Consider the following 15,735-nt stretch of genomic DNA (forward strand, 5'->3'; position numbering starts at 1 on the left):
TTAAGCCTGCAACCCAGGCATATGCCCTTTACTGGAATTGAACCTGGGACCCTTCAGTCTGTAGGCTGATGCTCTGTCCACTGAGCCAAACCAGCTAGGGCAATGTTTGTTTGTTATAGATGTGAAAGAGATACATGGATATTAAAATATACTTATGTAATTTACCACTATTTGTTGGTATAAACTTTTTATCAGTTTGAGTGAAGTGTGGAAATTCTTCCTTTTAGATCCCTTTGCCCTCCTACTTTGTAAATATTGTTGTTTTGAATATTTTTGCTGCACAGTACATTGAGCAGACGTTAGACAGTGTGGATTTTTTTATGTACAGTTCTGTTCTATGAAGTAAATTCACACTGTTGTAAAACCATTACCACCCTCCATCTCTGGAACTTTTTCATTTTCCCCAACTTAGACTCTGTGTCCCTTAACGCTAACTCACCATTCTCCTCTTCATTATATACTTCTGCAGTACTCAGTGCTTTTACCACTAGTAATTATTTAATTACATGTTTCTTTCTTCTACTGTTAAAATATAAATGCTAGTGAGGGAGGTAATAGTAATTGTGTTATTTGTTGTGTCCTCACTATCTGGCATATTGTAAAACTGATGCAAATAAATTACGTGTATAATGTAAAAAAGAAAAAAAAAGAAAAAGTGTTGGATTCGGTGGTTAAAGGTAAGTAACCTTTATATATAAAGCCCGGTGACTAGAACGATCGGAATGACCAATGGCTATGATGCACACTGTGGCAGCCAACTGGCCTGATCCGGGCCCCAATCGGTCCCCCATCCGGCCGGCCTGGCCCCCGATCAGCCCCTACCACCCTGATCTGGGGTGGGGATGGCCAGCTAACTTCCTGCGGCCTATCCCCCCAGGTGGCCTAGCCCAATGGACTCCCATCGGGGTGTGCTGGTTGGACCCCACCTGTGCACGAATTCATGCACCAGGCCTCTAGTCCTATATAATAAAAGGATAATATTCAAATAGACCGAACAGCAAAACAATCGAACAACCAATCAAAGCGTAATATGCTAATGATATGCTAAGGCTGCTAAACCGCTCGCTATGATGTCCACTGACCACCAGGGGGCAGACAGTCAGCTGGTTGACCATTCACTATGACATGCACTGACCACCAGGGGCAGATGCTCTGACTGGTAGATTAGCTTGCTGCTGGGGTCCAGCCGATCAGGACTGAGCGAGATGGGTTGGACACGCCCTGGAGCCCTCACATGGTTCCTCCCTGGCCCAGTCGTGCACAGTGGAGTCCCTCAGCCTGGCCTGCACCCTCTCGTAATCTGGGACCCCTTGGGGGATGTTGAGAGCAGGTTTGAGCCCGATCTTGCAGGCCACTCCCCTTGGGAGGGTGCCAGATGCAGGGCTCATGGTTGGAAGTGCTACTGTGGCAGCACGAGCCTCTCCCGATCGGGACTGATTGGGCGTGAGCCTGCGGCAGGCACAGTGGGGCCGGGATGAGTGGGAGCAGCAGGTAGGAGCTGCAGGCGGCATTGGACTATGGGTTTCAGCCCGATCTCTGCAGGCCACCCAGAGGGACCCCACCCGTGCACGAATTCATGCACCAGACCTCTAGTCCTTCCTATCTAATAATAGACAAGCATGGTAATTAACCATACCTCCGCTATGCTTCCCATTGGCTAATCAGCAGGATATGCAAATTAACTGCCAACAAAGATGGCGGCCAGCAGCCATGCAGCTGAAGCAAACATGAGGCTTGCTTGCTCCAGTGATGGAGGAAGCCAAGGTTCCCCGCTTGCCGCGGCCCAGCTCTGAGCTCCAGATGCAACAGAGTTTCAATTATAGAAGCTAAACAAACCCCAGATACCTGCTTTCAGCCAGCCACAGCCTCAGAGATGGAGCTGGCTCTCAGCTCCAGTGACAGCTATAGAAGGTAAATAAATTCCAGAATAAAAAAAAAAAAAAGAGACTGGGAGCTTCAGTCGCCCGCCAGCCCGAAAACGGCCCTCAGCCCCTCATCTAGGCTGGCCAGGCACCCCAGTTGGGACCGCCACCCTGCAGGGGGTCTGACCAGCTACAAACAGCCATCAGCCCGTCATTCAGGCTGGCCAGGCACCCCAGTGGGAACCCCCCCACCCTGAAGGGGGTGTGACCAGCTTAAAACAGCCATCAGCCCCTCAACCAGGCTGGCCAGGCACCCAAGTGGGACCCCCACCCTGATCCGGGACACCCTTCAGGGCAAACCAGCCGGCCCCCACCCGTGCACTCTATCCTATATAGTAAAAGGGTAATATGCAAACTGACCCTAACAGCAGAAAGACTGGGAATTGGGAATGACTGGTCACTATGACCACCAAGGGCAGACGCTCAATGCAGGAACTGCCCTCTGGTGGTCAGTGCGCTCCCACATGGGGGAGCTCTGCTCAGCCACAAGCCAGGCTGATGACTGCCAGTACAGCAGTGGTGGTGGGAGCCTCTCCTGCCTCCTCAGCAGCGCTTAGGATGTCTGACTGCAGCTTAGGTTTGCTCCCTGCTGGCAAGTGGACATCCCCCGAGGACTGCTTGGCTGCCAGAGGGATTTCTGATTGCCATCTTAGGCCCAATCTCCCGGGGAGCAGGCCTAAGCCAGCAAGTGGTCACCCCCGAGGGGTCCCAGACTGCGAGAGGGCACAGGCCAGGCTGAGGGACCCCCCCCCTACCCCGAGTGCACACATTTTTGTGCACCGGGCCTCTAGTATATAATAAAGAGGTAATATGCAAATTAACCCTCATGCCCTCACAAGATGGCTGCCTACAACCAGGCTGGCCAGGGGGGTTAGTGAAGGACGACCAAACGACTGAACAGCAGGCTGTGTGGGGCGACTAGGCCGGTGGGGGGGCTGTGAGGGGTTACCAGGCCAGCATGGGGGGGCAGTAAGGGGTGACCAGGCCGGCCGGGGGGGGGCAGTTAGGAGTGACTAGGCCGGCAGGGAGGGAGCAGTTGAGGGTAACCAGGCCGGCAGGGGGGACGGTTAGGTGCGATCAGGCTGGCGGCGGGGGGGGGGGGCAGTGAGGGGCGACCAGGCAGGCAGGCAGAGTGATTAGGAGCCAACCGTCCAGGATTTTGAGTGGGATGTCCGACTGCCGGTTATCCCCCAAGAGGTCCCAGATTGGAGAGGGTGCAGGCTGGGCTGAGGGTCCCCCCTGCTCTCCCCCCCCCTCCCCCCATATGCATGATTGTACACTGGGCCTCTAGTAGATAATAAAAATGCTGGTTGAGTGAAATAGTGAATGCTTGTAGAAAGGCTTAAAAGGAATGGCGGTGTTTTGACCAACTCAGTTTTTTTTTTTTTAAATAATAAATTTAAGTTTTTAGAGCAATTTAAAAAGAATATATATTTTATTGTTTGTTTTTGTTTTTTTTTTTACAGAGAAGAAGGGAGAGGGATAGAGAGTTAGAAACATCGATGAGAGAGAAACATCGATCAGCTGCCTCCTGCACACTCCCTACTGGGGATGTGCCCGCAACCAAGGTACATGCCCTTGACTGGAATCGAATCTGGGACCCTTCAGTCCTCAGGCCAACGCTCTATCCACTGAGACAAACCAGTCAGGGCAAGCAATTTTAGGTTCAAAGTAAGATTGAATAGTAAGTACAGAGAATTCTCATATATTCCCTGTCCCTGCATTATCAACTTCCTCTACTATCAACACCCCTTAGCACAGTGGTACATTTGCTAAAATCAATGAACCTATATTCATCATTATTACCCCAAATCCATGGTTTACAGTGTAATCCACTCTTGGTGCTGTTCTCAATGTAAAATTACATCTATCCACCATTGTAGTATCATACTGCCTTAACAGAGCTGTTTCTCTATTGCCACCTAATTATCTCTCCTTCCCCTCCTCAACCCCTGGCAATCTTTCTATTGTTTCCATAGTTTTGCTTGTTCCAGAATGTCATATAGCTGGAATCATACTGTATGTAGTCTTTCAGTTTGACTTTACACTTAATGGTGTGTATTTATGGTTCCTATGTCTTTTCATTACTGGATAGCTCATTTCTTTTTAGTGCTGAACATTATTCCATTTTGTGGATGCACCTCATTTTATCCATTCACCCACTAAAGGACATCTTAATTGCTTCCAGATTTTGGCAGTTATGAATACAATTGTTATAAACATCTGTATGGAGGTTTTTATATGGACATAAGTTTTTGATTCATTTGGGAAAATACTAAGGTGTGCAAATGCTGTATTACATGGCAAGAATGTTTAGTTTTTAAGAAACCCCCAAACTTCCATAGTAGTATCATTTTGATTCCCACCAGCAATGGATGAAAATTCCTGCTGCTCCACATCCTTGCCAGCATTAGTGTTGGATTTGGTTAATCTAATGTTAGTGCTTATAGGTAGATGTGTTTTTTGCAAATATTTTCTCCCAGTCTGGCTTGTCTTCTCAGTCTCTGGATACTGTCTTTCATAGAGCAGAAATTTTGAATTTTAATGAAACCTAGTTACCTATTTTTTTTGATGAGTAATGCCTTTGGTGTTGTATCTAAAAACTCATCACCCTCCTGAAGATCATCTAGGTCAGTGGATCCCAACCTTTTTTTGGACATGCCCTAAAGCAGTGGTTCTCAACCTCCTGGCCCTTTAAATACAGTTCCTCACTCATGTTGTGACCCAACCATAAGATTATTTTCGTTGCTACTTCATAACTGTAATGTTGCTACTGTTATGAATCGTAATGTAAATATCTGATATGCAGGATGGTCTTAGGCGACCCCTGTGAAAGGGTCGTTCGACCGCCAAAGGGGTCGCGACCCACAGGTTGAGAACCGCTGCCCTAAAGCATCTCTAAAATCTTAATGTACTCTCCCACCCCCGTGACACATAATTCTTATTATTCAATAAGTGAACTCCTATTCACATGGAGGAAGCCTAAAAGGCCATTCATTTGGTCTAAACAAGCTTCCAAAGAATATGACATCCATGAAAGAGAAAAATAGAAGAACGAAAGGACAGTTGAAGTACTGAGAAGGAAATCACTAAGAAATTGTTTAAAAAATAATGATAAGAAGTGATATGAAAAATAGCAAATAAAGTTTCAAAACATATAATAGAGAACCGAAATGTATAAATATGTCATAATATATATTTATATTTATATTAGGCCCCTAGAACCAGAAGAAATGCAAAAAATTTACTGTGAATAACTCATTCTTGAATTGCCTCCCTTAAAAATCAAATTGCCCCCAGTGGGGTATGTGCCCCACATTGGGAACCACTGATCTAGGTTTTTCTCTTATGTTATTTTTTAGGACTTTAAAGTTTTACATTTTACATTTAGGTTTGTGCTCCCTTTTGAATTAATTTTTGTGAAAGATGTAAGGTCTTTGTCTAGATTTGTTTCTTTGCATATGGAAGTCCAGTTATTGCAGCACTAGAAATGTGTGTACTGGTAGGGTCCCTAGTGGCTACTGACTGCCGGCTGGGGCCTCCCTCCCTTCCTCCGGCCGCCCTTGCCCCCTGGTTGAACTCTCAGACGAACTCCTGGTCGAGGGGACATTTTGCATACTATGCTTTTATTATTTAGGATCATCTGTTCTAAAAACTGTCTTTGCTCTATTCTGTTGCTTTTTCTTCTTTGTCCAAGATGAGTTGACTATATTTATATGGGTCTATCACTGGGTTCTCTGTTCTGGCTCATTTACCTGTTTGTTCTTCCACCAATACAACCCTATCTTGATTACTGTTTTTTTTTTTTTAATATATTTTATTGATTTTTTACAGAGAGGAAGGGAGAGGGGATAGAGAGTTAGAAACATCGATGAGAGAGAAACATCAATCAGCTGCCTCCTGCACACGTCCCACTGGGGATGTGCCCGCAACCAAGGTACATGCCCTTGACCGGAACCGAACCTGGGACCTTTCAGTCCGCAGGCCGACGCTCTATCCACTGAGCTAAACTGGTTAGGGCTGTTTTTTTTTTTTTAAACATGTTTTTATTGATTTTTTAGAGAGGAGTAAGGGAAAAGGATAGAGAGATGAAAACATCGATGAGAGAAGAATATCATCGATTGGCTGCCTCCTGCATGCATCCCCACTGGGGATTGAGCCCAAAACCCGGACATGTGCCATGATGGGAATCCAACCAATGACCTTTTGGTTCCTGGGTCGATACTCAACCAGTGAGCCATACCGGCCGATCGGTTACTGTGGTTTTAAAGTAAATCTTAAAGTCAGGTAATATCAGACTTTGTTCTCCTTCAGTCTGAGTTGGCTATTCTAGGTCATGCTTCTCCAATAAACTTTAGAATTACAGTTGACTTTTAAGTAGCATGAATGTGAACTGTACAACATGTAGACTAGAGGCCCGTTGCATGAAGATTCGCGCAATAGGCCTTCCTTCCCCTGGCTGCCGGCACCAGTTTTCCTCCGCAGCACCCGGGACCCAGGCCTTTGGTCCAACCACAGCAGTGAGGCTTGGCTTCTCTGCTGCAGCCGGAGCGGAGAAGCCAAGCCTCTTCATTCTTCAGTCTTCACTCCGTGCCTGCATATGCAAATTAACCGCCACCTTTGTTGGGTTAATTTGCATACTCATCCTGATTGGCTGGTGGGCGTAGCAGAGTGACACCAATTTGCATGTTTCTCTTTTATTATTGTAGATTTTTTTCAATGAATACTGTAAATGTATGTTCTCTTATGATTTTCTTTTCTTTTTTTTCCTATGTGGGATGTTTGATCTCGAGCCTGCAGGGAGCAAACTGGCTCCAGACTTCTCCAAGTCCACATTTCTTTGCCTCCAATTCTTACATGTCCAAAGACAGGGAACCACAGACATGCCTTTGTAGGTGGTTTGATTTTCTTAATAACATTTTCTTTAGCATACAATATAAAATATATACTAGTATAACATACAAAATATATGTTAATCAATAGTTTATGCTTTTGGGAAGGCTTTCAGTAGGCTATTAGTCATTAAGTTTTGGGGAGTCAGAAGTTATACAGGGATTTTCATCTGCATGGAGGAGTTGGCACTGCTGATCACTGCGTTGTTCAAAGGTCAACTGTAGTTTGTTGATACTTACAAAATGAGTTGCTGGGATTATGATTGGGATTGCCCACAATGTAGATCAAGTTGGGGGAAAAACGACATCTTGACAATGGACATGGAAAATCAGAGTTTTCATCAGAGTTTTGTAGTTTTCCTCATATGGGTCTTATACATATTTTGTCAGATTTATACCTGTGCATCTCTTTTTTGGGGTGCTATTAATATAAATGGTAATGTTTTTCAAATTCCAAATTCCACTCATTTATAGCAGGTACTATAGTATATAGGAAAGCTGTTGGCTTTTGTATATTAACCTGTATCCTACAACCCTGCTATAATATGTTATTAGTTTTAGGAATTTTTTTGTTGATTCTTTTGGATTTTTTTATATATGGACAATCATGTCACCTGTGCAGTTCCTTCCTAGTTGTATACCTTTTATTTCCTTTACTTGTCTAATTTGTTAAGACTTCCAGTGTGGCCCTAGCTGGTTTGACTCAGTGGATAGAGCGTTGGCCTGTGGACTAAAAGGTCCCAGGTTTGATTCCAGTCAAGGGCATGTACCTTGGTTGCAGGCTCCTTCCAGGCTTGCGCCCTGGTTTGGGCTCCTGCAGGAGGCAACCAATTGATGTTTCTCTCACATCGATGTTTCTGCCTTTCCCTCTCTCTTCTACTCTCCTTAAAAGTCAATGAAAAAATATCCTTGGGTGAGGATCAACAAAAACCGAAAGACAAACAAAACAGACTGTAATCAGGTGGTGAGAGAAGGCATCATTGCCTTGTTTCCCGACTTAGTGGGAGAACTTCTAGTTTCTCCCTATTAAGGGTGATGTCAGTAAAGTCCTTTAAAGTTGTCAGACTTTCACAAATTAAGGAAGTTACCTCATGCTCCCAGATTTTTAAGAGGTTTTGTCTTATTATTAATGGGTGTTGGATTTTGTGGAATGTGATTATATGGTCATGTGACTTTTCTTCTCTAGTTTGTTGATGGGTGATGGATTACATTAATTGATTTTCAAATGTTGAGCCAGCCTTGCATACCTGGGATAAATTTCACTTGGTAATGGTGTATAATTTTTATATAATGTTGTATTTGATTTGCTAATAATTTGTAATTTGTAGAGGATTTTTGTATTTGTGTTCTTGAGAGATACTGATGTGTAGTTTCCTTGTCAGTTTTTCGTTTGGTTTGGTATTCGGATTACCATGGCCTCATAGAATCAGAAGGAATTCCCTCTACTTTTACTTTCTGGAAGGGATTGTAGAGAATTGGTAAAATTTCTTCCTGAAATGTTTGGTATAATTCACTGGTGATTGCATCTGGGCATGATGCTTTCTGTTTTGGAAGGTGGTTGTTGATTCAATTTCTTTAATAGATATAACCTATTCAGATTGTCTGTTCTTGTGTGTGTTTTGGCATATTGTGTCCATTTTATTTAGGTTATTAAACTTGTGGGCATTGAGTTGCTCAATGTGTTTCTTTACTGTCTTTTGATGTCCCTCTTTTTTTTTTATTATTAAGTCTTTATTGTTCAGATTATTACATTTGTTCCTCTTTTTTCCTCCCCATAACTCCTTTCCACCCAGTTCCCAGCCCACCCTCCTCCCTCACTCCCCACCCACTGTCCTCATCCATAGGTGCACGATTTTTGTCCAGTCTCTTCCCGCATCCCCCTCATCCCTTTCCCCCCCAAGAATAGCCAGTCCACTCCCTTTCTGTGCCCCTGATTCTATTATAATCACCAGTTCATTCTGTTCATCAGATTATTCACTTGATTTTCAGGTTCACTTGTTGATAGATTTGTATTTGTTGTTCATAATGTGTATCTTTACCTTTTTCTTCTTCTTCCTCTTCTTAAAGGATACCTTTCAGCATTTCATATAATACTGGTTTGGAGGTGATGAACTCCTTTAACTTTTTCTTATCTGTGAAGCTCTTTATCTGACCTTCCATTTTGAATGATATCTTTGCTGGATAAAGTAATCTTGGTTGTAGGTTCTTGGCGTTCATCACTTTGAATATTTCTTGCCACTTTCTTCTGGCCTGCAAAGTTTCTGTTGAGAAATCAGCTGACAGTCGTATGGGTACTCCCTTGTAGGTAACTGACTTTCTTTCTCTTGCCACTTTTAAGATTCTCTCTTTGTCTTTTGCTCTTGGCATTTTAATTATGATGTGTCTTGGTGTGGTCCTCTATTGATTCCTTTTGTTTGGAGTTCTCTGTGCTTCCTGGACTTGTAAGTCTATTTCTTTCACCAGGTAGGGGGAGTTTTCTGTCATTATTTCTTCAAATAGGTTTTCAATATCTTGCTCTCTCTCTTCTTCTGGCACCCCTATAATTCTGATGTTGGTACGCTTGAAGCTGTCCCAGAGGCTCCTTACACTATCTTCATATTTTTGGATTCTTTTTTCATTTTGCTTTTCTGGTTGGGTGTTTTTTGCTTCTTTGTATTTTAAATCTTTGACTTGATTCTTGCAATCCTCTAGTCTGCTGTTGGGAGTCTGTATAATATTCTTTATTTCAGTCAGTGTATGCTTAATTTCTAGTTGATCCTTTATCACAACCTCGAGGGTCTCATTAGATTTCTTGTAGATCTAATTAAGTTTATCGGTAGTTTTTAGAAAATTCTTGAAAAACCTTAAAAGTGTGGTTTTGAACTCTATATCCAGTAGTTTGCTTTCCTCCATTTCTGTCATTTGTGTCCTTTTTCTTTGTCTCCGCATTTTTTATGCTTCCCTGTGTTGATAAAGTGGTTTTCTGTGCTGAGTGTCCTCTAGGGCCCAGTGGTTCAGCCTCCCCAATTACCTGAGGTGCACTCTTGGTGCACCCCCTTGTGGTCTTTGTGCACAGTCTTGTTATAATTAAGCCTTGATTGTTGTAGGTATCACTGAGAGGAATTGACCTCCAGGCCAATAGGCTGTGAGAATCAGCTGTGTCTGCAGTGGGAGAACTTCTGTGCTGGAGACACCCCTCTGGGGCAAGACTTGCTTCAATGGGGCTTTGGTGCTCACTGAGTCTGCCCCCTGAGTGTGTCCTTTATGGTTCCACGGAGCTGTAAACTGGATGATCCTACTCTGACCTCTGGGGCTCCTGGATCTCTAGGGAGGTGCTAATCTAGCCTTTGCCTGAGGCTATCCAGCAAAAGCCTCCCTGTAGGGCTTGGGTGGGGCAGGTCCCAGGGGATCAACAGGGCGGGGCTAGCAGTTATGGTGTCTCTGGTTCTCAGTATCCTGGAAATCCCTGCCAGCCCCTCTGAGAGAAAGCTGCCCTCGAGTTCCGACCGATGCAAGACAGTCCTGCTTCTCCTGTTTGAGTCTGGGCCCCTAGAGACTCGCCCGGAACTGGAGCTCAGAGCCTGAGACTCCCTCCCGATTGAAAACGACAACCGCGCCATCAGCCACTAGCACTCTCTGCATGCACCTCCGCACCTTAGTATTTTACTTCTGCACTGCGCCTCCTCTGAGTCTCCGTATGCTTTTCTCTTTCCTTCTAGTTGTAGAATTTCCACTCAGCCAGCCTTCCTGTGGTTCTGGATGATGTCCGATCCGTCTTTTGTATTTTTGAAGTGGTTGTTCGAGGCAGCAAACTCCAGTGTTTACCTATGCCGCCATCTTGGTTTCTCTCCTGATGTCCCTCTTCAATTTTTAATATTAGTAATTTATCTTCTTTTTTCTTTTTTCTGGTTAGAGAGGCTTACCGATTTTATTGATCTTTTCAAAGAACCAACTTTTGGTTTCATTGTTTTTTCTCAATTGATACCCTGTTTTTAATTTCAGTTTCAAAAAATGGAGTTTTACTTTAACTTTGTTTCTTCTGCTTGCTTTGGGTTTAATTTGCTGTTTTCCTAGTTTCCCAAGACGGAAGATTAGATTATTGATTTTAAATCTCTTCTAATTTATGCATTTAGTGCTGTAAATTTCTAAGGACTGTTTTCACTAGATACTACAAATTTTAATAAGTTGTATATTTATCATTTGGTTCAAAATATATTTTGATACATGTATTATATGGAGGGTATTGTTTAATTTTTAAGCATTTTGGGATTTCCAAACTACATTCCTGTTACTGATTTTTATTTTAATTCCATTGTTCCTGAAACCAGACATTGTATAACCTCTATTTTAAATTTGTTATTATTTTTTTAAATTTTATGGCCCATAGTCTATGATGAATTTTCTATTTGAGCTTGAGAAGAATGTGTTATCTGCACAGCCATCTTGAGAAAGAAGGATGAAGTTTGAGGAATTATGCGAATGTATATGAAACAGCATGGTATTGGTATAAAAACAGACATAGATCAGTGGGATAGAATAGAGGCCCAGAAATCAATCCACACCTTTGTGGTCAATAAATATTTGACAAAGGAGACAAGAATGTACAATGGAGTAAAGATAGTCTATTCAATAATGGTGTTGGGGAAATTGGGCAGGTATGGGCAAAAAAAAAAAAAAAAAAAAAGAAACTAGACCACCAATTTACACAAGAATAAACTCAAAATGGATTAAAGACTTAAAAATGTTAGACTTGAAATCATAAAAATCCTAGAAGACAATATAGGCAGTAAAATCTCAGACATTTCTTATAGCAGTATTTTTTTTATATATCTCCTTGGCAAGGGAAACAAAAGAAAAATAAATGGGACTACAATAAACTAAAAAGTTTTTGCACAGCAAAGGAAATCATCAACGAAATGAAAATACAGCCTACTGAATGGGAAAACATATTGGCCAATGACACATCTCATATGGGGTTAATAGCCAAAATTTATAAAGAACTTATAAAACTCAACACTAAAAAACAATCCTGATTAAAAAATGGGCAAAGGGCCTGAGTAGACACTTCTCCAAAGAGGACATACAGATGACCAATAGACATATGAAAAGATGTTTAGTGTAACTAATCATCAAAGACATCAAAGAAATGCAAATTGAAACCACAATTAGATATCACCTCACACCTGTCAGAACGGCTGTCATTAAATCAAAAAACCACAAAGTGCCAAGGATGTGGAGAAAAGGGAACCCTCATGCAGTGTTGCTGGGAATGCAGACTGGTGCAGCCCCTGTGGAAAACAGTCTGGAGTTACCTCAAAAACTTAAAAATGAAACTGCTTTATGACCCAGCAGTTCCTCCTCTGGGAATATATTCACAGAAATCCGAAACACTAATTTGAAAAAATATATGTGTCCCGATGTTCATTGCAGGATTATTTACAATAGCCAACATTTGGAAGCAGCACAAGTGTCCATCAGTAGATGAGTGGATAAAAAACTCTGGTACATTTACACAATGGAATACTATTTAGCAGTAAAAATGAAGGAACTTTTTACCTTTTGTGACAGCAGGGATGAACCTAGAGGGTTTTATGATAAGTGAAATAAGCCAATCAGAGAAAGACAAATACCATATTGATTATACTTATTTGTGGAATCTAATAAACAACAAAATAGAACAGACTGACAGCTGTTGAAAGGGAGAGTTTTTTTTAGGGTGGAGGTGGGACTGGGTGAAATACATAAAAGGATAAAGAAAAAAACATCTCATAGACACAGACATATGTATGTTGATTACCAGAATGATAGGCTGGTAGGGGTAGGTAGATGGGTAAAGGGGGGATAAATGATGATGGAAGGAGACTAGACTATGGATGGTGAATACAATACAATACAATACAATACAATACAATATGCAGATAATGTATTATAGAATTGTATGCCTGAAACCTATATAATTTTATTAATCAATGTCACCTCAATAAAATTCAGTTAAAAAAAATCTTATCTGCTCTTGTTGGATGGAATAATTTATAGGTGTCAATTTTATCTAGTTGATTGATGGTATTGTTGGAGGTCAGCTGTGTCCTTGATGAATTTCTGTCTGCTGGATCTGTCCATTTCTGATTGAGGGTTGTTAGTCTGCAACTATAATTGTGAATTCATATATTTCACCTTGCAGTTCTATCAGTTTTTTCTCACGTATTTTGACTCTGTTGTTACATGCATCTACGCTAAATATTATATCTTCTTGGAGTATTGACCCCTGTATCATTATCTTTATTTCTTGCTCTGATGTCTGCTCTGTCTGAAATTAATACAGCTACTCGCCTTTTTTTTTTTTTTTTTTAAACTAAGTGTTAGCATTATATATTTTTCTTAACTTTTTACATATAGGTACAGGTTTTTTTTTGGGGGGGGCTGATAAGAACTTTTAAATCTCCATCTTTTTACTTTTAATCTTTGTGTCTTTATGTTAATTTAAAGTTGATTTCTTTTTTGTTTTTTTTTTTTCATTGTGAAAAAGTCTTTATTTTAAGAAAAAAGTTTAGTTAACAAAAATTTTTTTTAACAAATTTCACTTAGCAAAATACACCCAAAAGGAAATCACAGTAAAGAAAGCTTTAAGTCAAGGCCTCACCAATTCCTACAGTATTAGTAATGTGTCTCAATTTTCAAAACTAACTTTTAAAAAGCTTAAACTTAACCTAAGAGATTTTAAATGAAAATAAACTAGAATGAACAAACATGAGAAATGTTCCTCTTTGAATTAGGGATCTAGCACCTTGAGTTTCCCAAAAATCTCATCTCCCCAATGTGTTCATGGTGATATGGTGTAAAAGATCCACATTTGATGTACTTAAAACTAGTTGAAGTCAGATAACATCACCCCTGAAATACGCTACCAAAATATTAAAAAAAAAAACACCAAAAAACTGGAAAGTTTTAGTTTACTCAATATCACATGCCAGAAGAAAGTTTGCATGAGAAAACACTGAAGAGGTAACTTTTTAATCCAGATTTCACAAACTCATGGTGCAAAATGGGTTTCCACAGCTTCTTCTAGAGTAATAACTGCTTTTCATTGCTTGTTGGTTGCCTATGAAAAATGATAACTCAAATGCTTTATAAAATATAAAATTAGTCATATCCAGTCATGCTGTTCTGGCCACTGTAGCTAGCAGCTCTGTAACAGCCACTCACAGATGGGCTCTCAAGGCCACTGTAAGTGGACTGGGCTGATACTCCCATGCCCTGCATCATCTGGCTGCTATATGCCCCATTGCTAGCCCCTGTTGTGGAATTCAAGAAAAGTTCTATGTATCTATGCTGCATGTTGGCCCTGTCTTTGGACATAGCTGCCACAGCTTCTTCATGAGTGGCAAACTCAACATCAGCTTCGCCCATCACTCTTCCATCAGGGCCAATCTCAATATGGACTCTTACAGGGTTGAGAGGAGAGAAGAAGTTGTAAATGTCATTCTCTGTAGCTTTATACGGCAGCCCTCTCATGTGGACACAGTGTCCAGTGGTACTCTGGACAGTGAACTCGCCATCTCCATATCTGTGGTCATACACCCCCGAGAGACAGTAACTGAGGTCTCTTCCAAACATGTCAGCGGTAAAGCCATAGCCATCGCTGAGACCGCTATACTCCTCATAGCCCCCATAGCCTGCACTGTAAGCACCAGACCTCATCCTATCCAAGCCTGCCTGCTTGACAATGCCAATATATCTCCTGGCTGTACCAGGACGGTCATAGGGCCCTGGCCGCTGTACAGACATAAATTTCAGAGGGGGATCTGAATATGTCCTAACTTCTTCCTGACTGCTCTTGAACACTTCAATATACCTGTGCCCTATTCTCTCCTTGTGCTTTCCTAGAGCCTTCTCAGCTAACTCCTGTGAGGCAAACTGCACAAAGGCTTCCCCTGTAATCTTGCCCTCAGGGTCCACAGGCAATGTGATCCCATTTGGCACGATTTCCAACCCTGAGAAGAACTGAACAATTTCCTCCTTGGTGCATCCAAATGGGAGTCCTCGAAGCCGCACGAAGCCATCATTAGCAGTGTCAGCACTGTTTGGACCACTGTGCTTCAACACCCAATCCATCTCGGTTCTGTGGGACTTGAACACCTCAATGTACCGGTGTCCCATGCTTTCCCTGTCCTTTTTAAGGGCCATTTTCACGTCATCTTCGGATTCAAGTTCAACGAAAGCCTCACCACTCTGCCTGCCTTCTCTAGTGTAGATGAAATGAATGCCTGCGGACCCATCATGAATTATGCAGCCGGAGAGGAAATTCTGCACATCCTCAATAGAGCAGGACCAGGGCAGGCCACGGAGCTTGACCACAAAGCCTTCACCTCCTCAGGGCCCAGCATCATGGACACTTGGTAGGGCAGACTTCAAATAAACTCAGCTGCTGCTTTTTGTAGCTTAAAGAACAAGGAGGGATGCCAACAGCCGGAGACACTCCTGGGAGACACGAATTGTCCGCTGAGGGGAGCAGGGCCGAGGTCGATTTTCATCCACCGAGCGCGGCTGAGGCCACAGGACCGACGCCGCCGCCTCAGAAACGCAGGGGGCTCCGGGCGAACTGCAGGCGCATCTCCCGGTCGTCGCTCACCTGAAACTGAAACACGACGGGCCGGGGTCGGAGTCCGGAAGGCCGGCGCGCGGCTGCGGCCCGGAGGCAGAGGCCGCGTCTAAAGTTGATTTCTTATAGAAATATATATTTGGGTCTTGTTTTTGTGTGTGTGCGTGTGTGTGTGTTTTATCTAGTCTGACAATCTTTCAATTGACCTTTAAAGTTATTGATACAGTTGGTTTAATAGCTACTATATTTATTATTGTTTTATTTGTTGCCTTTGTTCTTGTTTTTGTCTGACACACTTTTTCTGCCTTTTGCAGTTTTGATTATTTTATATGATTCCATTTTT

The 15,735-nt window shown here is 42.3% G+C and overlaps 2 protein-coding genes and 1 non-coding gene across 7 annotated transcripts in view; 1 reads left to right on the plus strand and 2 right to left on the minus strand.

Moving 5' to 3' along the window:
* The window catches only part of RASA1 (RAS p21 protein activator 1), a 107,825-nt gene that overhangs the window by 14,168 nt on the left and 77,922 nt on the right, over window positions 1-15,735 (plus strand). The window lies entirely within an intron of this gene.
* Window positions 6,692-6,822, minus strand: LOC118657208. Its single transcript, XR_004967930.1, has one exon. It is a non-coding gene; the product is annotated as a small nucleolar RNA SNORA38 (small nucleolar RNA).
* Window positions 13,304-15,451, minus strand: LOC118655741 (heterogeneous nuclear ribonucleoprotein F-like). Its single transcript, XM_036307989.1, has one exon. It carries the CDS (start codon window positions 14,975-14,977, stop codon window positions 13,934-13,936), a length of 1,044 nt encoding a protein of 347 aa, XP_036163882.1. The 5' UTR covers window positions 14,978-15,451; the 3' UTR covers window positions 13,304-13,933.

The sequence above is a fragment of the Myotis myotis genome, unplaced genomic scaffold, assembly GCF_014108235.1.
Source record: "Myotis myotis isolate mMyoMyo1 unplaced genomic scaffold, mMyoMyo1.p scaffold_m19_p_5, whole genome shotgun sequence".
Lineage (NCBI taxonomy): Eukaryota > Metazoa > Chordata > Mammalia > Chiroptera > Vespertilionidae > Myotis > Myotis myotis.